The sequence below is a fragment of the Sceloporus occidentalis genome, unplaced genomic scaffold (genome assembly GCF_023333645.1).
Source record: "Sceloporus occidentalis isolate IW3139 unplaced genomic scaffold, rSceOcc1.0.p SCAF_10, whole genome shotgun sequence".
Classification (NCBI taxonomy): Eukaryota; Metazoa; Chordata; class Lepidosauria; order Squamata; family Phrynosomatidae; genus Sceloporus; species Sceloporus occidentalis.
In genome coordinates this window covers 8,122,279-8,147,092 of record NW_028316990.1, presented here as the reverse complement: position 1 = coordinate 8,147,092, position 24,814 = coordinate 8,122,279, and the positions used below count along the sequence as shown (strand labels likewise).

Sequence of the window (24,814 nt, the reverse complement as noted above, 5' to 3'; positions counted from 1 at the left end):
GTCACCAGCAGGAGAAAAACAAGTCCTACAAGAATACCAAAGCATCATGGAGGACTCCAAAGCCACGTCAAGACTGACAAACCATTTCTCAGGGGCAAATGTTGTATCCCAAACTCGGAGAAGAAGAGCTATGGGGCTCAGCCGGTTTCTCCTGCCCCTCCACCAAAACTCAGAACCAGTCAAAAATGCTGCAAAGGGTTAGGTTGAATTTTAACTATTTGTTTGGCTTTTTTCTTCCCCTGAATGGGTGTGCCCTTGCATGATCGGAATAGTTCATAAATAGGACCGGTAATCCCCAAACACTCTTGAGACTGATTATTTGTATTGAAGTGCTGAACACTCGGAGCGTTTGTGGCCATAGAGCCACCAGCCAGAGGTCTTGGTGCTGGTCCAAAATGGTCCTCCTTCTGTTGAGGAAAACAAGCATGGCACAGTGGAGCCAGCGGCTGAAAAGTGTATGGCAGCAGCAGCGGACGCCAGCGAGGCAATGCACCCTGGTCACTGCTTGTCATAAAAACAGATACGCTTCATGTAAGTATCCATGCCTCTTATCCTGCCTAGTCAAACAGCCAGTACTGGCACCTATGTGAATGGGAGGCTTGGGCATGAAAGAGCCATTGCTGGCATTGGGAGGTATCAACAGAGTTTTCTTGTTAAGAGTGGTACATATACTTGACTATAAGTTGACCTCATGCATAAATCGAGGGCAAGTTTTGGGGGTCAAAATTATGGATTTTGCTATGACCCGTGGATAAGCCGAGGGTAAAATTTAGGGGAATATAGCAAAGGATCTAAAGGTTGAAGCAAAGCAAAACAATGTCAAAGAACTTACTAAATTCTAGCAGACATAACTCTTTGTGCTTAATCTTAAGGCTGGATGGATGATGCTTCCAGGACAGTTTGTACTCTTGCTTTTCAGGGGATGGTTCATTCTTTTAAATAAGAGTTAAGATACAGTACTTGCACTGACCCATGGATAAGTCGACTCAGTTTTTTTGCATCCATTTTTGACCTAAATTTCTAGACTTAAATATGAGTATGTACAGCAATTAAGCATGAGTTAGTGGTTTGATAGCTTCATCTTAGGGTCATCATAAGTCAAAAATGACTTGGAGGCACCAAAATAACAAAATGGTTTGCATTTTGGACTATGACTCTGGAGACCAGGGTCCAGTTCCCAACTCGGTCACAAAACCCACTGGGTGACCTTAGGCAAGCCACACTCTCTCAGCCTCAAGGGAAGACAATGGCAAACCTCCTCTATGAACCTGAGGAAGTTGACAAAAGCTTATGCTGCCAATTTCTTTCTTTCATTTAGTCTCAAAGGTGCTACAAGATCTCTCTACGTACTGATTCTATAGACTAACATGGCTATATCTTTGAATCCCTCCTCTGAACTATCCTTGCCAAACTCCATCGTAGGTTTGCCTTCGGGTTGCCATCAGTTGGAAATGACTTGGCGGCACCCAACACAACAGTAGGATGAGAAAAGACAGAGACCCTTAAAGACTAATAGGTTTTGTTTGGCAGAAGCTTTTATGAATTGCAGCCTTTTTCACCAGTGGCATGGAGCGTTGCCCAGTGGTCAGACATTTACGCACAAGGAGGAAGAGGGAGGTTTTTCTAAGCAGCAACTTGTACTGGCACATGCGAACGGCACAGATTCTTCCCACATTCTTCCAGGATTATTTTTACTGTCTAGACAACCCCTGGGTCTCCTTGAGGGAAGTAATCCTTTGCCAGCCTAAGCTGAGCAGTCTTTAACACTGCAAGATGCAGGACCCCAGTTTTGCCATGCAAAGGAGTGAGCTGATGGTTGTAAAATACTTTGCTCACGGAGCGGCACCAAGGAAGTGACAGGCAGTCCTTAAAGCCCATCTAGAATGGGATGCTTTGAAGGAAGGGTCTGCCTGTGGAATAACGGCTGTGCGAACGATACAGCAAATTAGAGAGATACCTGGCAAATGATACAGACACTTGTACATTAAGACTGTGGTTTTTCACCCGGTTCAAACACATGGAAAGTGGCTTGGAATAAGAGCCACCACACTCAGTGGCCATGCCAGCTGAAGGAATCTGGGAGATGTGGTCCAAAAACTTAAAACATCTCAATTGTTGCAGTAAACCCTGTTCTGTTTGTACACTGTGACAATGAACCAAATTTTGTTGTCTTGTACCAGTCAGAGTAGACAAGAATATTTGTTGAGAAGAAGCCCTGCAATAATCACAAATAGGCTCTGAACAAATCTTCTGCCGCTGCCTGTTTGGTATTTCAATAAGCGACTGACGTCAGGGGATGGTCCAATTTCAGCAATAAAGTGTATTGCTGAAATTGGAGCATCTGACATCACCGATTTATTGAAATGTTAGGCAGAAGCAGTAGCAAAGGGTTTGCTGAGGCAGAGGATATAGCCTTTTTTCCAAGACTGGAAAACTTTCCTACCAAATATCAAAGAAAACCTCTTGGCGCTCTCCCAGTATATTGAGAATGATTCATCCAAGTTCGTCGCAGGTTGGCCAAGGCATCATTCGTTGGAAAGGAAACTGCCTTTGCAACCTGCCCAACAAAGATTTGGAGTCTTTTGTGTCTCCACTGTGAAAGAAAAGAAGAGTTCAATCTGACCAGTTTGCATTTCTGAAATGCAAAGGAAAGCCACATTAATCCCAGGAACAGAACCTAGGACTTTGCAATCCGTCTGGATGCACCCGTCATCTGGTTGCTTAAAAAAAGCTGGAGATCTTGAGCAATAGATAGAGGAACAAACATACAGGAACATATCCTCTGTCTGTTTTCTCCCTCTATAAATTCTGAAGCTGGGCCAGAGATTCCTTTGAGACTGGGCTGTTCGGTATCATGAGGATGATTGCATGGCTTCAGAATAAAGGATTTAAAGGCAGTGGGTTTTTTGGTAGATTTGGCTGCCTTCCTCAATTGTAGCTTTTGGGTTTTCCAGAGCTGTTAAGGAGAGCTGATAAGCAGGAGATTGGGGCAAGAAGAGAAGGAAGACTGGTGTGATGGTGAAGCCACAAAGTCTGCATTTGAAGTAAAGGAGGATGTAAACTTAATGGGATTAGGGTCTGCCAGGTACTGTGTACGTTTCAGGTTTCACTGCTGGAACAAAGCAAACACAACTATTATAATAACATCCTGACTTGGAGCCAAGACATCTGAAAGATTGCCTCCTCCCATATGAGCCTGTCTAAAGTCTAAGATCATAAGGGGAAGCCCTGTTTTAAAATTAAAATCCATCTCACTAAGCCATCAGTCACCTCAAAGTTGACTGTGAGGTGGCTGCCCAGTGAGTTCCATGGCAAACCTATCACAGGGGTTTCTGGGGCTGAGAGTGTGCGACTCTCCCAAGGTCACCCAATGGGTTTCCATGGCTGAGCAGGGTATCGAACCCTGGTCTCTAGTCATAGTCCAGTGCTATGCCACACTGGCTGACTGCAACTCCCTAAATCCCACAAGAGTCATGCTGCTGGGGGATTTGGGGAGCTGTAGCCCCAACCGTAAGATCACCAAACTCTGTCCTGAGTTGGCTTCTGCATGAGGCCGGGAGGCATACCACACCTCATGAATCACCCCACACCCCACCCTCTTTTCGGATTTCAGAACCAGCTCCAAATGGCTCAACATCTTCTCTTGCTCCTGCAGCATTAAGACGTTTTGCACGCACCATTCACTCCGGATTCTTTGCAAGGGTGGGGACAGGAGCTAATAGGAAAACAAAAACAATTGCCTTTCTATTTATACTTTTTATGTTGCATGAAAGGGATGAAGGTTTCAGCGAACTGGAAACTGACAATTTCCTGGTTCAAAAGAGTGACATTCAGGCAGAAGAACTCTGCCAAGCAAACCGATGATGTTGAAGATGGCAAGGTGGCCATTGGCCTTCATTCTCTAAAGATGCCAGCCACAGATGCCAGCAAAATGTCAGGAATAAACTCTTCTAGAACATGGCTTTCATAGACTTCAGTCTACTTCCTCAGATGATTTCTAGTTCAGCAGTTCCATGCTGGCCTCTCCTTTGGGGTTCCTTTTTCAGGACAGCAAAGTCATCCATCACGCATGTATTTCACCTTACAGTACCATGTTATGTTACGAATGCACCCATCCATTCAGCTAGGGTTAACCACAGCTCTTTTGCAACTTGGAGACACCATGTGAAACTCAAGAAGTTGCACTATACAGTGGGCCTTTGGTATCTTCTGGGGTTTGGCTACAGCCTACAGGACCCACCATGGATTCCAAAATCCTTGATTGCTCAAGTCCCATTATGTTCAGTGGTGCAGTCAAATTGTGTTCCTTATATAAAATGGCAAAATTGAGATTTGCTTTTTGAAATTTATATATATAATAGGAATATATATTGGAATATTTTCAAGTCACGGATGCTTGAATCCATGAATAGGTATTTCCCAATTCATGTGTTCAGGGGAAGTGTGAAAGAACCACTCCTAATGATGCACAATAGTGTCTCAGGGGCTGTGCATATTGGCCATTAAGGCCAGCCTGGGAGCGGAATCGGGGCATGGCATCCACATGATGCACGACTGAGATCGCGCAGCCACCGTTCAGGAAATGTAGGTGCCTCCATTTTGATCCGGAACGGTGGCGAATGGGAACTTCAGACTTTAAATGCCAGAGAGAGCTTCGCTGGCTTAAAACGGGTAGTGAGGATGGCAAATCGATTTTGAATCGATTCAAAGATGCAAATCTCTCTGTACAAAAACATAAGTGTGACTGGCCTCTTAAGGAGCTGGGTAGGTTTAGCCTGGAGAAGAGACAGTTATGGTGATATGACAGCCCTGTTTTAGTTTTTTGAAAAGGCATCATATTGAGGATGGAGCAAGCTTGTTTTCTGCTGCTCCCGAGAACAGGATGCAGAACAATGGATTGAAGCTATAGGAAAAGAGAAGTACAGCGTCTAGGGAAGTCATAGTGCCACTCTATTCTGCTTTGGTCAGGCCTCACCTGGAATAATATTGTGCCCATTTCTGGGCACCACAATTCAAAAAGGATGTTGAGAGGCTGGAGAGTGTCCAAAGGAGGGTGACCAAAAAGGTGAATAGTCTGGAAACCATGCCATATGAGGAAAGACTTAGGGAGCTGGGTATGTTTATCCTGGAGAAGCGAAGGCTAAGAGGTGACATGATAGCCCTGTTTAAGTATTTGAAGGGATGTCATATTGAGGATGTAGCAAGGATGTTTTCTGCTGCTCCAGAGAATGAACAATTACATGTTGCAAGCTACAGGAAAAGAGATTCCACCAAAACATTAGGAAGAACTTCCTGATGCTAAGACAGTGGGAGATGCTGCCTTGGAGAGTGTTGGAGTCTCCTTCTTTAGCCGTCGCAGGGGAATCCTATGGAAAGAGCCAGCACACTGGGACCTTGCCATCGGAGGCTTCGGCCTCCAACAAAGCAATTTCCCCTAATATTGGGACTGACTAGCATGCTTTGCCTCTAGACCAGATAAAGTTTTCCTGATGCAGAACATGAAGATTTCTTGAGATGTTCAGTGTTCTCTACCTACATAGGAGCCTGTGGCTTCACAAAGAAAGGAAACATGATGGATTCCAAGGAAACATCTTCTTTGAATTGCAAATGAACATTAAATTTCCTTGACCTCGAGGTGCCAGCCTGCAGATAGTCCTCCCTAACATCTGAACTAAGATCAGAAGCAGAAAATGCCAGCCTATGACTAACATCTTCAATTCCATTCTCCTCTTTGAGTGCTGAAGAAGCCAGCATGACTTTTGGAAAGCTTGCAACATGTAATTGTGTGTTTTGGTTGGTCCAATAAAGATTATAATTGTTTGATTTCTTTCTTTGGATGTCATTGAACAGAAGCTGGATGGCCATCTGTTGAAGTGCTTGGACTGTGTATTCCTGCATGACATGGCTTGGATTAGCTGGCCTTTGGGGTCTCTTCCAGCTCTATGATGCTATGATTCTCAGCATCTCTTGGAATCTCTCTTTTTGTTAGCTTTGGACCAGCTTTCTCCTGATACTTTTCCTACACTGTCTTTTTGGTGCATGGAAACATACATCTGTTAGTAGTATCTGTTAATGTCAGCTCCACCGTGGAAGGGAAATTTGGAGAGATGCTATGTCCTCCACGACTGTTTACACAGATAAAGAAGAACGCAATGTCTCTTATAGGTTTAATGATAATCTTGCCCTTTTCCCTAATTTACTTTGGGCAAACATTATGGAGGATGCTCTTTCTGCAACAGCCAAGCATGCCTGCCCTTTCTAAAAACTGCACACACACACACACACACACACACATATATATATATACCCCCTTACAATAGAAAAAAATCCTATAATAACTTTGAAAAGTCTCGCCGCTCCATGTTTTGTCAAACTGAGATTCCAATGCAAGAAGAAAAACAAAACAAAACACAAAGACACGATTGATAATATAAAAATATAACTAGTAATGAAAGTTATATATAACAATTATTATTATTATTTATATCCCGTCTCTGTGTGCAACACAACCGGGGCAGCTTACAATAATAATAATAATAATAATAATAATAATAATATTTATACCCCGCCTCTCCATTAAGATCGAGGCGGCTAACAACATTAAAACATTAAAATGCAATAAACCCAGTGCCCCAGAACCCCTCTGACCCCCCAGAGCCAATAAATCACAATTATAAACAGTAACAATAAAACAAAACTGTTAAAATAATTGAAACGGACAATGCGTCGTCAATACAGATATATAGTGATATATCTCTCTCTATATATATATAGTGTGTGTGTGTATGCATAGAGATATATGCACAATATAAAAGTGGGAAAGGAGTTGAAGGCATGCAACAATATATATAAGTGCATAAACACATATACACAAATATATATACACACACAAATATATGTTTATATACTCATTTATATTGTTGTATGCTTTCAACTCCTTCCCAACTTTTATATATATATATATATATATACACACACACACACACACACACCAAACATGTGTGTGTGTGTGTATGTGTCTATCTATCTATCTATCTATCTATCTATCTATCTAAGTTGGGAAGGAGTTGAAGGCCTCCAACAACATAAATGAGTCTATAAACCCACATAGGCCACACTCTCTAGTACCTCCCTGGGGAAGACTTGTTGGCATTTCGCTTTATGTTTCCTAGCTAGTGTTGGCCGCCTTGGGTCCCACTTTGGGAGCAAGGCGGGATTTGTAAAAGAAAGAGATAAACCTTTCGTCTTCTCTTTTTCCTGGCGCTGGAGGCAATGATGGTGAATGTGAGCCATGAAGCCCCACCATCCGTCATCAGGAACAAAATGCTAGCCCTGAAGAAGGGCGTCCCTCCTTTTCTTCTTCTGAAGCCTTGCCCTGGAAGGCAGGCAGGCACTGCAGGCCGGGCTTTGGGTGGGGAAGAAAGAGCTGGCCAGGAGGAGGCCGAGGAGGGAGTGGCGGCGGGGCTGAGAAGGGAGGAAGGACGGAGGGCGCCATGGCGGCTCTCTTGACCCGCTCCCTCCGCCTGAGGCCGGCTTTGGGAGGCAGGCGAGGCCCCAGGCTTTGGCTCGGGCTTAGGCCCTGGTGCAGTTTGGGGGCCTGCGCCTCGTACCGGCTCCGGGAGGGAGGTGAGTCTGGCTCAGGGACCCCCCTCCCCAGAGACCCCAAAGGAATTGGGAGGAGGAAAGACCCCCCTCCCCAAATGAAGAAAACCCTTGGGAAGAGAAAGACCCCTCCCCAGAATGCCCCCAGGGACCCCTAGCAGCCTTCCCTCCCCCAAAGAAGTAGAAGCCCCTTTGGGGAGAAGAAGACCCCCTCCACAAAAGAATGAGAGCCTTGGGGAGAAGACCCCCCCAATAAAGACCCCATAGGGAAGGACCCCTCCCCAGACCCCTAGTACCCCTTCCCCAAAATGACTATATTAAGCCCTTGGGGGGAAGAAGACCCCTCCCCACAATAATATAGAAAAGACCCCTCCCCAGACTCTCCTCCTGGAGATCCCTAGGGATCCCTAATACCCCTCCCCAGAAGAAGTATAAGCCCCTTGGGGAGAAGAAGACCCCTCCCCAGAATGCCCACAGGGACCCCTGGTAGCCCTCCCCCAAATAATCAGAAGCTCCTTTGGGGAAAGACGCTCTCCCAGAATGAATAAGACCCTTGGGAAGGGACCCTTCCCCAAGAGAAACACCAGGCTAAGGCTCTCTAAAGCTTAGAGAAAGACCTCTGCCCAGAGACTGCCCCAGGGACCCCTAGCAGCCCTCCCCCAAATGTATACGCCCCTTGGGAAGAGACCCCTCCCCAAAATAAACACCTTAGAGAGAGACCCTTCCCCAGACTGCCCCACAGACCCCTAGCACCCCTCCTCAAAGGAATTAGAAGCTCCTTTGCGGAAAGACCCCCTCCCAAATGAAGAAGACCCTTGGGAAAAGGCCCTTCTTCCCCAGACTCTCCCCCTAGAGACCCCCACAGGAACCCTATCACCCTTCCCCCAAAAGAATTGGAAGCCCCTCAGGGAGAAGACCCCCCCCCATAAACCCCTTAGGAAAAGACTTTTGCCAAGACTGCCCCAGAAGCCCCTAGCATCCCTCCCCAGAATAAGTAGAAGCCCCTTGGGGAGAAGTAGACCCCCTCCCCAAAAGAATGAGATTCTTCCAAAAAATAAACACCTTTCAGAAACACCCTTCCCCAGACTGCCCCATGGACCCCTAGCACCTCTCCCCAAAGTAATTAGAAGCCCCTTGGGGAGAAGACCCCCCCCCCAAATAATAAACCCCTTGGGGAAAGACCACCCCAATAAAGATCCCTTAGAAAAAGGACACCTCACCAGACCACTGTAAGTCCTCCCCAGAATAAGCCACTTGGGGAGAAGACCCCCTCCCCACAGTAATAAACCCCTGGAAAAAGACCCCCCCAATAAACACTTTAGAAAAAGACCTTTCCCCAGACCCCCATGGACCCCTAAAAGCTCTCCCCAAAATGAACCCCTTGGGAAAAAGCCCTTCCCCAAAGACCCCTGCCAAATAATCATCCCCATATTAATGATGACCCCATTAATTTTGTAGGGTTTTCTTTAGTGTGTCTGTGCGCCTTCAAGTCACTTCTCATGGTGACCCCATAAATGTTCATAGCATTTCCTTAGGCAAGGAATACTCTGGTGGTTTTGCCTGTTCCTTCCTCTGGAATAGAGCCTCCAGAATTTGATATTCCTTGGCAGACTGCCATCCAAGTACTAACCAGAGCAGGCCCTGCTTAGCCTCCCAGATCAGATCAGATCTGGTCCAAGTTTTATTATTATTATTTATTTAGGGCATCCAGGGTTTTTTAGGCAAGGGATACTTAGAGGTGTATTGCTATTACTTTCCTCCAAAATATCACCTACAGCACTTGGCATTGTGAATAACACTGTCCATGTCCTCTTCTTGCAGTGCATCCGTTGTGGCAGAGTCCGATCACCATTCCTGGGGGCAGTCGGCAATCTCCGATCAATATCCAGTGGAGAGACAGTGTTTACGACCCTCACCTGAAGCCCCTTGAAATACGCTACGATCCCGCCACTTGCCTCCACATGTGGAACAACGGGTACTCGTTCCTGGTGGAGTTTGAGGACACCGCAGACAAATCAAGTAAGCCCAGCTAACACAACTTGTGTTGCGATTTCCTCTGGACACACCTGAGTCCTCTTGTCGCCTGTGCAAATGCTGAGCTTAGAGACTACTGGCATCTCAGAGAACTGAGTCCTCTGTCATAAAATGCCAGCAATTACGTGTTGCATGAATGATCTCTTTTGTATCACGCTGTACATAAATACTTAGGAGTTGAGCTACATATTTTGTACAAACAAAACGTAACAGTTGACTTGTTAGCTTGCAAGAGGGAGCATGATGTTATTGATAACACAAGTGCTGAATTTGGAAATCCACAGTCAAGTTCCTGATTTTCCAGCAAACTCTCTTTTTGGCTTCAGCCTTTCTATTCCAGACCCAAAAACTACTGTATTCCGTTTTGGTTCAGATAAGAAAACCACATGATAGGTTTTCCTTGGAGTCACCATAAGTCAGAAACAACTTGAAGACACACAGCAAGAACTTGAAAATGTCTTTTAGCCTGAGGTGGGCAATTGAGGTTTTGGCTGCGACTGTTCTGACCTTTTACCATTTGCTATGCTAGCTAGGGCCAATGTAGGCCAAAACAAATATTCCTGTTTGTATCCGTTCTTGTAAGAATGGTTAAATACTGCAATTTTAAACAAATCTTCTCTCTGAACTAATTAATACTTAGCATTTATGTTCAGAGTCTTCAAGTCACTTTCACTATGGATTAGGAATGAAAATCAAGTAGCCCTCCATATGTTGGACTGAGAATCTCAGCAACCCTAGCCAGCATAACCAGGAGACAAAACCAGGAATGGGTAGCTATCTTGCATTAGCAAGGCAGAAGAAACAAGCCACAGAATAAAGCTCAATGGTCAATTTAGCATTGTTAATTGTGCACAGTAAGCTAGTTCTCCCATGGATCCCTGGCTTGTTGTGTCTCAGGAATTCACCCACTGACTCCAGCATTCACTAGCTATTGCTCTTTTGACATAGGTCCACACTGCAGAAATAATCCAGTTTGACACCGCTAGGGAATCCTAGGAATTGTTGTTTCCGAAGCACCAGAGCTCTCTGAAAGAGCAGGCTAAATGTCTCACAAAATGACAACTCCCAGAATTCCCTAGCATTGAGCCAGGGCAGTTAAAGCGGCCTCAAACTGGATTATTTCCACAAAGTGGATTGAACCATAGATAAAGAACAGTTGACGTTTGGCATGCTGGGATGGAGAGCAGTCGACCCTGACACCTTTCCCTCACGATTGACCTGTCCATTTTCAGGAAAGGAAACGCAACGACGCTTGCACATGAGTAAATTTTATGCTTTCGTCTTCTCAAGTGAAAAGTATAACGCCATCATTAAATGTTAATGAAATAAAAGGTTGCTTATCATGTTGGCTGTTGTTAACAGATAAGCTTTTGAATAATGCTCTTGAAAACACCTAGAAGGCAAGATAAGCTTTCACTTTTTAGCTAAGCTTGTTCTGCTCTTATTCTCTTTGGAATTATTTAAACCCGATGGGAATTGAGTGCAACTGAACCCATAGCACTGTAACAGCTCCCTTTTTGGAAAAAAGCACAGCAACCCCTCTATTCTTCCAATAAAGTTTGAATTTATTCTAAAGAGCTATATTAGCTCATTGAAGCAAAGTTCTCTCTCTGCATGTAATGCTGCAGTGACTGTGAACTATTTAAGCAAGTAGGATGTGACCTCAAAAAACCATTCACTGAAAAGTTGTCTGGCCCCAAAGTGAATCGTTTTAGCACATGGGTTATTTTTGGCACTAGTAAGTTGTAAGTGGCACAGCTTTTTGCTTGGATCCAGTTAGCTAGGTGACCACCGGTCTCCGCATTCATGCGTGTAGGTTTCTCAGTCAGGCTTCTCATTTGTTATAAATGGAGAAAAATATGGAGAAAGGTTGACAGTTGGTTTAACAGAAATAACTGGTCTTGTTTCATAGAGGTAGCCTCTCTGGGCAACCTGATGTTGCTCAATTTCCCTGTCATCCTACACCTTTGTACATTGTTCTTCAGTATCTGCAAAGAGAAATGGCACAGTGGGCTATTATTAACAAGTCCCATCCGATGATTATCGCAACTGTGGCTGGCTTCAAGGGCGGTCTGTCCCTCCGGTTCCTCCGCATTCTCTGTCCAAACACTCTCTGGCTCAAGTTTCTAAGCATAACATGGAGATACCTTTGCTCTGGAGACTTTCAGTTGCTTTCACAGGTTCTTTGTGGTTTTCCTCTTTTGGATACTGCCAGTCTTTATGCTTGTTCTAAAATCAGTACCAGTCCATGGTACTATTATAAACAATTTAATTTTGTGGTGCCTAACAACCCTCTTTTCCTTTTCATTATCTAGATACTTATTTATGAGACTAACTAAAGAAAGAAGTTGGCACCGTGAGCCGGCAACAACTTCTTTCTTTGAGTTAGTCTCAAAGGTGCTACAAGACTTCTCTACGTACTGATTCTACAGACTAACACAGCTGTATCTTTGAATTCTAGATATATTAATGTGCTATATAAAGTTGTGTTACATCCAAAGGTGCATCTAAGTTGTAGAAATAATGCAGTTTGACACCACTTTAACTGCCATGGCTCCATCCTACAGAATCCTGGGGTTTGCAGTTTTGGCAGAGAAGGCTTGTAAAACTACAAATGATTCCATAGGATGGAGCGACAACATTTAAAGTGGTGTCAAACTGCATTATTTCTACACTGTAGATGCACCCCAAGTGGTGTAGCATTCTTTAGAATTAGAAGTAAAATTAACAAATGCTTCTTGTTTTCTTACATCCTTTCATTTTGTGTTTTTTCTGAGTCCTTAATGCCTAATTTACTCTTCTTTCTCATTTGCCTCTGGTGCTCTCTTCTTCCTTTGTTTTCTCTCTCCCTGCTTCTGCATTCAGCAAAAATAGAAACAGATACAGATAGAGAAGAGGAAAAAAGCAAAACAAGAATGGCTTAAAGCTAAAAGTTAAAGAAGAACAATGCAGGAAGCTTGAATAGAGGAATATGAGATTTATAAGATGCAGAAATGCTGCATTCAACACAAGATCCAAATCAGATTCATGCCAAAGGTGAGGTTAGTTTTGCTGGGGGACATAGTATGAAAGTAAAGCAAAATAGAAATTGAGAAATCAAAGTTCTGGGCAGACAATAATAATGGTCATGTTGCATGTAAACGGTTGCCATCTACTGATTGATACTATGCTTATAGTGTTGTTATAATCTTAGGGTCAATCTAGACTGTAGAAAGAATGCAGTTTGACACCACTAACTGCCCTGACTCCATTCTGCATAATCTTGGGATTTGTAGTTTTGTGAGGCACCAGCACTCTTTGGTATTTTTCTCTTTATCAATACTTTTTTGTGTGAACTGGGAGACTGTGCCACAAAAGAAGCTACATTCTAAATCCTGTCTCTTTTTAATGAAAAGTTTAGGAACTACTCATTGTCTTTAAGGCCAGAATCTCAGTTACATTATGGTTGCCCATACACTTTTCTGGTCATTGCAGAAAGGAGGAATCCAGTACCTTCTTTGTGATAGTGACCACTGTCCTGGACATTTAGCTGCAGGGGTTGGGCAGGGATCAATAAGGCAAAAGCCAGCTATGTTTTTGGAGTTAGACTCATGCAAAAGAAGGCATTCTCTTGGACTTTGCAGGGGTATTGCAGAGGTTTGGAACAATTATGTTGTTTTAATGAACCCAGCTGCAGGAAATCAGCCAAAAGATCCCCTGTTCATTTTTCCTCAACCACTGAATGGACATTGAGGGGCTTCCTAATGGCAGAAAGGTAAGTTGCACATGAAGGGAGTGGAGGATCGAGCAGATCTACATCTAGCAAAGCTTTACCCTCCGTCAAAGCTCAGACGTCATCTCTGTTTGCGTTCAGCCGAACATTGTGAACTATCATATTAAAATGCACGCTTTAGTAAAAACATACCTTAATGCATATTAATGTATCTAAGACAGATCAATTATTTGTAAAAATAGTACATTGAACATCATAACAACCAGACAGCCGTCAGTGAGAATAGCAAAATTCAAAAGCCTAGGCACTGTCTCAGCAGCTGACGCCTTAGACCCCTGGGGCTAAGTGAAATAAAATGAAATGATCAAAGGAGACTCGAGAGTAGGCCGATAATAGCTGTATCGTAGGATGTATTGCTTCTTTTCAATTCCCTTGTTAATAACATCAAGGAAAGGAAACATGCAAAATTGACTCTACTTTCTTAGGCTAGCGTAATGGAATGAGGACTGGCAAGACTCTCAAGTATTCTGCCTTGACATACATACATGAACATTTGTTCAAATGGCACTTTCAGTTGTTGGTCACATACAAAAGAAAATAGTGCTAAATAATTAAGAAATAATAGCCGCCATGAGCACTGGACTATGACTCTGGGGACCAGGGTTCGAATCCCTACTTTGTCATGGAAACCCACTGGGTGATCTTGGGCAAGTCAGCTTCAGATGATGGCAAAGGCAAACCCCCTCTGAACAAATCTTGCCAAGAAAAGCCCATCATAATTTTGCCTTAGGGTCGTGATAAATCAGAAATGACTTGAAGGCATAGAACAACAACATGCACTGTGTGTGTCTATGTGCCTAGAAGTTGCTTACCAACTTACTGTGCTTCCATGATTATCACTGGTTTTTCTTAGGCAAGAGATACTCAGAGGTGGTTTTATCAGTTCCTTTCTCTGAAAAGCACTACTACCTTTAAAAAATGATATGCACACATTAGTTAGTTGTACAAGTGCCTTTTCATCACAAGAGGGCAGTCATATGCAGCCCTTTTCTCTGCTGTGTTTTTCCTCTCCCTGCAAATACTTAAAAATATGTTTCTGTGCTTACCCTGGAAAAGAAGTGGAGAAGTAAAAGAGATACTATCCTTTGTAGATGAGTTCGTGTCCACTTTGATGAATAGGTGGAAAGAACATGACGCTAGAAAATTATTAAAGTCTCCTTGCACTTTCCTTAGGGCAATGTAAAAATCTGATTGGGTTATTCATAATCTGCCATGAAAATGGTACAGCTGCCATCCTAGCAATAAAAACATACTGTATTTGTGGGAGATGTAAGATGGTGTTTCCATAAGGATTTGTCTAGATGAGGCAATTGAGCTGGTGGGGAAACCTTGAGACAAAATATTTGCCATGCTTGGATTCTGTGTCTTCTCTTAAATAGTTGTGGGAATCATGTGGCCCTCCAGATGTGGATGAACTGCAACTCCCAGCATTCCTTAGCATTGTCTGTGCTAGGATTTGCAGTCCAACAGCACCTGGAGCGCAGCATGAATCCCACCTTTGGCTGAAATGTATCCAGCAGATGCACTTGGCATTTGGGATAAATCTGTTACCAGCCTCAGTGTCAAAGGAAGGAATAGCAGAGAAGGACAAGTGTTGCCATTATAGCAACAATTATTTAATTGATATCCTTGAAATCTTTATATAGAATTTAACATTTCCTAAGCAGAATAGTCAAAAGGATGCATGTGTTGCCGAGCCAGTAATTGGTCTGTAGTTGTGAATCAAAACGATCATCTATGAACCTGAGGATCCTAAATTAGATAGAGATAGAGTTGTAATCTGTGTGCCTGCCTTCCATGTAAGCATGCAAGATGTGTGTTTGTGCAATAAGAACTCCCAAGAATAGCTGTGGCTTTTGTGGCAGATGATGGTATCAGCATGGAGAGGAGACTATGTTTGGGTAATGTGGATGTAAGCACCCAGTAATATCACAGTGAGCCAGCTCAGAGGCACTTGCTAGCAAAAGCAGAGGCGTACTGTCTACCCAAGTCCTGAGTTTTCAAGCCTTGCTGGTTTTCCTCCCCATAAAACATAGATCAGTGTTTCTTCAACCTGCTGACCTTCAACTGTGCTGTGTAACACAGTGCTCCTAGAGCTGTCTGATGTGGGAGACCAGCAGTTTTTCCCCAGTGTGCCAGGGAGTGGTACCATATTTGTGCCTCTTGGCTAGCATTGTTTTTTTCTTTCTGTTCTAGAGATTGGCATCCGATGGCTCATAGATTGGCACTAGTCCATGACCACCATTTTGAGTAGACAAGAGTGCCAGGCTGCAGTAGACGTTAGTTTTAGTTGGCAGTCAGAGTCATGCAGCTGATGGGCACACATGGCCCCAGGGCTGTATTTGCACTCTTGCGTCCCCCTTCACTCTTTCTCCCAACGTCCCTCCTGAAGAAAATGGGCTAACAAATTAGAAATGCCAAGTCCAAGTGATCTGCATTTTGCCTGCCACAAACTCCTTCAAAGGGCTTTTACATAAATAGATGCAGACTTCTGGTTTTGTTTGGGAGGCTGGTATGACCTCCGGCCATCCTGGGAACTGAAAATTGGGCCCTGGACGCCTGGAGTTTTAATTACCCTGGAATTAGAAGCATGTGGATATGACATTCCTGTCAGTCTCATAGCATCCTCCTTCCTTCCACCAGCTCACAGTCCACTTCAAAACCATACTGTCTGCCTTTGTGCTGTTACTGTTGGCACCATCCATGCTCTTTCTACCAAATCTGTATCGTTTCAGGAAAGCCAAAGATTCTGCCCCTATCTTTGCCCCACTTGTCAGATGCTTCTGAACTAAGGGGCCGGTTCACTTGCATTGATTCTGGACTGTGTTGCTTTTAGCCTAGGGAGTGCATATGTATGTGTAACAGCACAGTCCTTATAGATGTCTCCATTCAGAAGTAAGTCTTATCAGGTTCAGCGAGACTTATTTGTATATACAGAATTGTAACCTAAGCCTCAGTCTCCTAATGCATTTCTTTTTTTCATGGTCAGTTATTACCGGAGGCCCTTTGGAAAACAATTACCGACTAAAGCAATTCCACTTCCATTGGGGGGCCATCAACGAATGGGGCTCAGAACACACCATTGACTGCAAGGTCTTCCCAGCAGAGGTAAGAGGAAGAACCAGGAGGGTTGGGCCTCTCTTGAAACGTCGCAGAAACTCGATCCTAGGCTATTGGATCGCAGTGAGACGTGGCAGGACAGGGCAAAGTGTGGCCCTTGGCTTCTCCGGGCTCCTTGGCCCACCCTTTTACTGGTCAAAGAAAAAACATGGCTTTGCTTCTCCCATAGGACCTGAGAGCGGGGGTTCACCTTTAAGTAAGTTGATGTTAAACGGCTTGATGCACCGTGTGACATAAAATATGTATGTGTATATTGAGATACAGATATATTTTCAAAATCAGAATACCTGGCCACTGCTGTGTTTGGTTTCTTTTTCGGTTTCTTCTTTTTTGGCTTTCTTCCCGGTCTGTATGGTCTTTGGAGGCTGCCAGCGGCAGAAAGTCAGCCCCTAGACCCACTGCACTTGCCCACCCCTTTAGTAATAGTCATTTCAATTCCTGGGGTGAAATACACCAGCTGTGTTCAGTTATTATTTATTATTTATTTATGGTATTTATACACCACCCTTCAACCCTAGAGGCTCTCAGAGCGGCTTACAATTATTATTTTAATTAGACGGTTCCCTGCCCTCAGGCTTACAATCTAAAAAGACACAAAAGGAGAAGGGAAGGGTGGTGGGGAAGGGGACCAGGTCCAGCAGTTCTTCTCTCCCTCTGAGGTCTGGACCAAGGCAGATGGACTGGAAGGAGGACTCTGCTTCTTAATCGAGACCGGGCATACGTTATGCCACTGTCTTCAGTTATACCAATGTTGTGCTGGTGGTTCCACATTTTCAAAGTCAGTGCCAGGACAGTATCCAATAGTTTGCTTTGCACAACCACTTTTTGCAAATCTGCAAACCAGCCCAACTGAGCTAGTGAGGTAATTTCCGCTCCACTAACATTAAATTCGATTTGTGCCTGTATATCTAATGCAGTTCCCAGGAACCGTGTGGCTATGCAAACATCTAGTCTTGTGTCCAGTCAGCATGCAGACAGATTTGGCTAGTTGCTGTCTTTAATGGTCATCATAGTCCTGGGAATCCTTTTGTGAGATCTTTGAGGGTTATACTGAATTCATTACACTCTGTAAAAAAATAATGTGTTTCCTTTGTGTCTTCCAGCTACATTTAGTACACTGGAATTGTTGCAAATATGAAAGTTTTGAGGAAGCTTTAATGGAGGATAATGGCTTGGCAGTGATTGGAGTCTTTCTGAAGGTACGACGGTTGTGAAATTGAAATATCGATTCTCAACAGTTGTTTTTAAAATGTAGAGACCAAAAAAAAAATACAGTTTAAATAATCCTGTTTTGACGTGGAAAATTTGTGAGAACAAACCCATTTAGGGTACCAACAGACATTTCACTTCTTCTTCCTTAAACATAATAATACTGTAATAGTATTGTGTGGGCTTTAGCAAAACCTTAAATCTCTGGATATACCAAGTAAAAATGTACTGTTTCTGTCTTTGCCTGAACAGCTTGGAGCCAATCACAGTGGGCTGCAGAAGTTAGTAGATGCCCTGCCATCAATTAAACACAAGGTAGTATCAAGTTTTACTGTGAACTGTCTGAATATGCATTATTTCCCTGTCTTTCTCCAAGAAGTCCTAGAAATGGGGGTGAACCAATGTGGGGTGATTTTTTCCCTCTTTCCCTCACCTCTTTCCCATAAACATGCATATATGTATATTGGCAAATACACAGTTAGGTATATATTGTCTGACTGCCAATCCCTCCATCTTTTTTGTGAGAGCTGATGGTACAGAAAGATGTGTCATGGAAGGGGAAGGGAACCAGGGGCTGCCCAAAATAAGGCCAAGGGCTGACTCAGACCTCTATATACTTACACGCAAACCCTGCAAGGTGAGCTTTCTAATCATAGAGAGGAGAGTAAGCAGTGGGAACTCTACGTATTTTCTCTTCACATTTGCTGGTTAAAATTTAAGAAGGCTAGTGTTGCAAGCAGACGAACACACTGTAAATAACCCAGACTAATCTTGGCCCTGATGATTGAATTTGCTAGGATGATCTTGTCGAATTTGATGAATTTGACCCATCCTGCTTGCTGCCGTCGTGCCCAGATTATTGGACGTATTCAGGGTCTTTGACCACCCCGCCGCTTTCAGAGTCTGTCACGTGGATCATCAAGAAGAAGGCAATTGAGGTTGATGAAGATCAGGTACATTAAATGGAAAGTTACCATCTATACTTGCAAAATACAATAACATTCAAAATTCTCAAAACGATACCTTTATTGGGACAACCAAAAGTGCACAAAATACATTGTGCAAGCTTTTGGAACTCCACTGGCTTCTTCATTAGGGAAAGGTATCAAAAATCAGGAGAAGGAGAAAAAATATGATGACAAGCCTACATTTTGTTAAGGTGTTTTTGTTGTCAGTTAATCCTTTTCTTGGCAGTATAGCAAGGGCTTGTTTGTGCAGCTAGATTGCACATCTTTCTTTTTACAAACAAAATGCTGACTCTCAGCTTGGTTTCCTGAGCCACAGATAAGTACTGTACCTCAGTAATCAAACCAGGCCTCAGAACTGGTCACAAATCAGAATGTGAAACCATAACTTGTGCTTAATTTCTTCCTTCATATGTTCTTTTAAGTAAAAAAAAAAAAAATAGAGGCCAAAATCCAATAGTTGTTTGGAGTCCAATGCCTATGGAAATAGGATGTTCTTTCCCTTTTCCTCCTGCTGCAGTCCTGTATGACAACATAAACCTGCTCCAGAGGCTCTCCCAGTCCTCCAAAATAGGTTGTGAGACTGTGAAGTTGAAGGCTTTCATGGATGGCATCCATAGTTTTTTGTGGGTTTTCGGGCTCTGCGGCCATGTTCTAGAAGAGTTTATTCCTGACGTTTTGCTGGCATCTGTGGCTGGCATCTTCAGAGAAATAATGCCAGCCACAGATGATGGCAAAACGTCAGGAATAAACTCTTCTGGAACATGGCCACATATCCTGAAAAACCGACCAAAAACTTAAGGTTGTTAGATTGTTTTTAGGGCTGGAGGGGGCAAGATTGCTGGTTCAGGGAGAAGAAAGGAGAGCTAACAATCCGATCCTGGCCTTCCATGCCTGCTTTCTCACATTAAAAAAAAAGATTTGAACTGGCTAATAGAATCCAAGCTGACACAAATATAGAGCAAGAGAGAAGACTACAGAGCAAGTCCCGTTTAAGTTTCTTTCCGGGATATAACAACAGAGTCATAGATACCCTGGGATGTGGCAGGGCTTATCTGAATAAACTAAACCATTCTTTTGCTGTACTCTTAGGATCTTTAGAGTTACGGTAACAGGCTCCACTTACTGCTTATCTGTGATTTAAGCATTATGGTAGCACTGAGCCTTTAGTTTACAAAGCCAGGAAACTGACATTTGAAGCAGGTGAAGAATGCAGAGGGATTGGCTTAGGGATGGGATATCACTATCTTGTGAAAGTTTAGGACTCATCACATTCTCAGCAATGACCAGCTGGGAATGATACGGACAGGTATTTGTCTCCAGATGGCAAAGAACAGCTAGTCTTTCTTATTCATCTGTGGATGAGATTTGTCATTAATTGCTATCTCAAGTCAGCTTTGACTTATGGGGACTCTCTGAATGAGAGACCTCCAAGATATTCTGATATTAGCAGCCCTGCAAAGGCCTTGCAAACTCAGGGCAGCCGTAGCTTCCTTGACTTTGTCAATCCACCAGTACAGTGGTCTCCCTCTTTTCCTACTGCTTTCACTATGGGTGATCATTTGCAATGAATCGTGTCATTTCATGATATGCTCAGAGTACCATTGCCTCAGAAAGCAAATATGTATTAATGATTAATGAGTATTGGACTAGGATTCTGGGGGACCAGGATTTGAATCTTTGTTCAGCCATGAAATCGCACTTGGTGACTTTGAGGAAAGCAATGGCAAACCTCTGAACAAATTTTCAGGAAGAAATCTCATGATATGTTTGCCTTAGGGCTGCTATGAGTTGGAAATGAGGCACACAACAACTAAATACAGCTTGATTTTAGTCATTTTGACTCCTAGGGAGAGGTTCAGGCTAGATTTGCTCTGAAACCCACTTGTCTTTGTGGCAGTCCATGGTGTCCATAGATGCAGGACCACATCAAAAGAGTTGTTGTTGTTGTTGTTGTTATTATTATTATTATTATTAAGCTTTATTTATAGAGTGCTGTAAATTTACACAGTGCTTTACATATAATCAGTTAAAAATAGAATAAAATTAAATAAAATAAGCCTGCCTATGGCATACATTCTATAAAAATACTTTAACATAATACACATTAATACATATGAACATTAAATAATAAAATATAGCAGGTCACAAATAAAAAATAAACCTACAATAACAGTTGATTCTTTTCCTATCAGCTTCCTGTCTGGATGAGAACCAAACCATTATTCCTTTATTATTTATTTCTTCTGTTCGTTTCTATCCCACCTTTCTCCCCAATATTGGGGCTCAAGGTGGCTTCTTACAACATTTTAAAAACAATACAGATTTCTTTAAAAAAACCATGCAAGAACATCAATAAATCATACAGATATAAAAATTATTTAAAAGGCAAAACATCTAAAGTCCATTAAAAGACTCTATACAACCCACAGCATAGCATAGCATTAAAAGCCCATCTCACTCGGTTTCTAAAAAGCTGTCAGCATAAGAATGTTTTGACTTGAAATCATTAAGATTTGAGGGAAAGAGGGGGAGTAACCAATCTGAGTTCTTGCCCACGTCTCTCCTGATTTTATATTATTTTATGATGGTGATGATGATGATGATGATTATGTTGCTGTTTCTCCCTGGCAGCTTGAGGTGTTTCGAATGTTGCTCTTCACACCTGTCGGAGAGGAAGAGCAGAGGATGGTGGACAACTTCCGTCCTCTTCAACCCATCATGGATCGTACCGTGCGCGCGTCGTTTCCAACCCAGCACCGGCTGAACCTTCTGTCAAGATCGAAGGACCCAATCTACCAGACCCATGAGCAAGTCCCCCATAAAGAGACTGTGTATCTTTAAAGCTGTGGACTAGGGGAGGGAAGGGATGACAAAAGTTATCTTCACCCCATGTGTAACACAGAGTAGCTCTGGAAGCCTAACTAGAAACTTGGGGTCATTCACTTTAAAGGGAAGTGGAGGTTTTCCAGTCCTTTACCATTCTAGTTGTCTGTCTCTTCTGTACTACAAGGACTTGCTTTGACTAAATCTTTTCTCCCAGGAGTAATTGAAAACTTGTGTCACTTAGAATTCCTAGCCTTGTTCACCATGGAGACTTCTCTGTATCTCCTTTTCTTTCTCCCGGCAACTCCTCTGCTCCACAAGCTGAGTAGCGGCAAAAGATGTGCCCAGAAGGATGTATTCAAAGAAAGAAGATCAACAAAGCATAGCTTTCTTTTAGGAAATATGGCATTGTTTTACTTTTGTGAACGATCTGGTCTTTATCTTGGCCCATGTGGCCCAGTACTATCTACCTCTGAACTGTGTCAGCTCTAACATTATAGCAGTTATCTTCCTGTTCGCTTTATCTTTGGTGCACAGCAGAGCTGTTTTGTTGTAGATACTTTGGATCCAGACAACACACTAAAAGTGCCTTCTTCCCTGAATCAGTGGATTTAAGGAGATGTCAGAGGATGATCATAAGTATGCTTACTTGGAAACAATTTCATAACAGGATCAGGTTCAACAGAAAGGTATACAATAGGGCTCTTAGTGTGCACATATAGTATATATACTGAAGTGGTTAGGACTTGCACATGTGCACTTTATTAGGAGACAAAAAACCAGATCTTTTTTCAGTCTGTTAAGTCACACTTTAAATAAGAGCATTTATGCGCATGTACTGTCGATAACACGCCTGTATGTCTCTTCTGCTGAGGCTGCTCTGAAATCTGGTATGTGCCAGAATCAATCGGTAGCTTTTTGCATTAAAGTCTTGTTCAGATTTGCTCAAATATAGCATAATAGGATTGGGAAGCTCTCTGTTAACAGCTTTGTGTTTTTTTAAGCTGGTACTTGAAGTGCATTGTAAACTTTATGGGAACAGTTACATAACGGATATGTAAACACTTCACAGATAACATTTTTACAAAATGACAGGGTAACATGGAAAGCATTTTCTGCCAGCTTTGCTTGCTATGACTGTTTCTGTTTACATATGTGTAATTGTTTACATGTGTGTCGTTGCATACATCTCACATTCTTCCCAATATGACTGTTTGGTTCTGACTCATTTTTTGCCCCAGCTTTGGGCATTTATTCCATTGGAGAAGCACAGAGCTTCTATTCTGCGAGGATATGGGCCAGCGGACTTTCATGCCAAATATAACTTGAGCTTGGCAGACGTTAGAATATAGCTGATGCCAACACAGATGTCTTCAGACTAATTTTCTTTTGAGAGACTGTGTTAAGGCAAGGCTAGGAATTAGAATATGGCTGATGTCATTGCGGAGGTCTTCAGAATAATTTATTTTGGGAGGCTCTTTGAGGCAGGGCTAGGAATCATGTAGCCTTCCAAATGCTATTGGGCTGCAGCTCCCAGCATTGGCTGTTTTAGCTAGGGCTGCTGGGACTTGTGATCCAACAGTTTCTGGGGGGCCACATGATTCTCACTTCTTATGGAAGGAGATGAGCTTGGTTTGGTGCACATAATGGTTTTGTTACATTATAGGAAATAACAGCTTTCTTTGTTTCACCTGGGATGGTGTTGGGTGATCCACCCAGGGTTGAAAACACACTGCAGAAATAATCCAGTTCGAGACCGCTTTATCTGTCCTTTCTCAGTGCTAGGAAATCCTGGGAATTGTAGTTTATTGTGGCACCAGAGCTCTCTCTGACAGAGAAGGCTCAGTGTCTCACAAAACTACAGTTCCCAGAAATCCTTAGCATTGAACCAGGGCAGTTAAAGTAGTCTTAAACTGGATTATTTCTGCAGTGTCTTTTGAACCCAGGTTAGCACATGGAATACATTTCAACGACGGGCTCAACTTCTGTCCTTCAGGCTTGTGTCTCTGACTCGCCTTTATCTTAATGAAGCTTATTTCTCGGCTAGTTCTTGTGCCTATGTATTTATAATTTATACCTTTATGCACTCTGTATTCCTGCTTCTAATACGTTAAACATGTTAAATGTGCTTCAGATTAGATAATAGGGCAATGTTGGGATTTTGGTGGGATTAATATATTTCCCCACCCCACCCCCAGGTTTAGAATACTAGGCAAAAAGAATATACAAGCTGTTACACTTTAAAACACTTTGAGATAGTGAATTGGTTAAACACAATTCATATTAGTGAACATCTGCCTTCTGTTGTTAGAAGTCATTTCATGGGGGAAAATGGACTGTTTCGTTGTATGGAGAGAGCCTTTGACTAGATAAAAATTCTCCTGAATTGCATTGGCACGGAAGAACACTAGCTCACTGTGTCGAGAGCCGTATTCACTAAAGAATAATGTAACGGTTCATTATGCTCTTGGACGGCACGAAACATGTACTCCAAAAGCAAACGCTGTTTTGAATACCATTGTATTTGCCTGTTCGCTTGAGCAGCAACTATAAAAAGTACCAAGCAAACTGTCTACTGAGCATATTTTACACTACAAATTGCTGGTTATTTAAAAGTGTTGAGGGGCCTTCTGAGGGAAGATCCGGACGGTTGCTGGATTGCCTGGGCCAAAACTTGGTCTTTCTTTCTCTCTTCTTCCCATTGGAATTTCTGAGTTTGGATCAGAAGGCAACACGTTGAGACCATGGTGTGATATCTTGCTGTGGGGTCTGTGAGCCAAGTCATGGCTTTCCATTGCACATGTCTTCATAGAGACCCCAAGAGCCATCCAGTCCAAACCCATTCTGCCAGGTAGGAATACACAAAGCACTTGCTGTGACAGATGGCCTTCCAGCCTCTGTTTAAAAACCTCCAAAGGAGACTTTATCACTCCCTGAGGCAGTGTATTCCACTGTCGAACATCTCTTAGTGTCAGGAACTTCCTCCTAATGTTGAGGTGGAATCTCTTTTCCTATAGTTGCATCCATTGCTCTGGAGCAGCAGAAAACAAGCTAGCTCCATCTTCAACATGACATCCCTTCAAACATTTAAACATGGCCATCATGTTTAACCATCTCATCTCCTAGTTAAACATACCCATTTCCCGAAGCTGCTCCTCATAGGTGGTTTCCAGACCTTTCACTATTTTGGTTTGGCTGGCTCCTCTGGATCCTCTCCGGCTTGCCAATATCTTTCTTGGATCCTGCCTCGGTGTATTGGCCTGAGCAGGGTCACTCCAGCAGATCT

General features: G+C 43.0%; 2 protein-coding genes across 3 annotated transcripts in view; one reads left to right on the top strand and one right to left on the bottom strand.

The window, feature by feature from the left end:
* Positions 1-7,264, bottom strand: part of LOC149305798 (protein BANP-like) — a 177,127-nt gene extending 169,863 nt beyond the window's left edge. Inside the window, exon 1 of the mRNA XM_089476711.1 lies at positions 7,239-7,264. The gene's annotated coding sequence lies outside the window, so the exon portion shown is untranslated. The remainder of the gene's footprint in view (positions 1-7,238) is intronic.
* Positions 396-24,096, top strand: LOC149305797 (carbonic anhydrase 5B, mitochondrial-like). 2 transcript variants are annotated; one of them, XM_089476712.1, is made up of 7 exons: positions 396-531; positions 9,424-9,621; positions 16,398-16,516; positions 17,632-17,727; positions 17,990-18,052; positions 18,535-18,690; positions 21,337-24,096. In XM_089476712.1, the coding sequence occupies exons 1-7, from the start codon at positions 396-398 to the stop codon at positions 21,544-21,546; spliced, it is 978 nt and encodes a 325-aa protein (XP_089332838.1). In that variant the 3' UTR covers positions 21,547-24,096. The 2 variants fall into 2 exon arrangements, with proteins under 2 accessions (XP_089332838.1, XP_089332839.1); XM_089476713.1 differs by lacking the exon at positions 396-531 and adding an exon at positions 7,460-7,626.
* The last annotated feature ends 718 nt before the right edge of the window (positions 24,097-24,814 follow it).

Bases quoted from the DNA above. Each gene is read 5' to 3' on its own strand.
- LOC149305797 (XM_089476712.1), top strand. From the start codon at position 396: ATGGTCCTCCTTCTGTTGAGGAAAACAAGCATGGCACAGTGGAGCCAG. The intron at 9,622-16,397 runs GTAAGCCCAGCT...TTTCATGGTCAG, and splicing joins GGACACCGCAGACAAATCAA to TTATTACCGGAGGCCCTTTG. The intron at 16,517-17,631 runs GTAAGAGGAAGA...TGTGTCTTCCAG, and splicing joins GCAAGGTCTTCCCAGCAGAG to CTACATTTAGTACACTGGAA.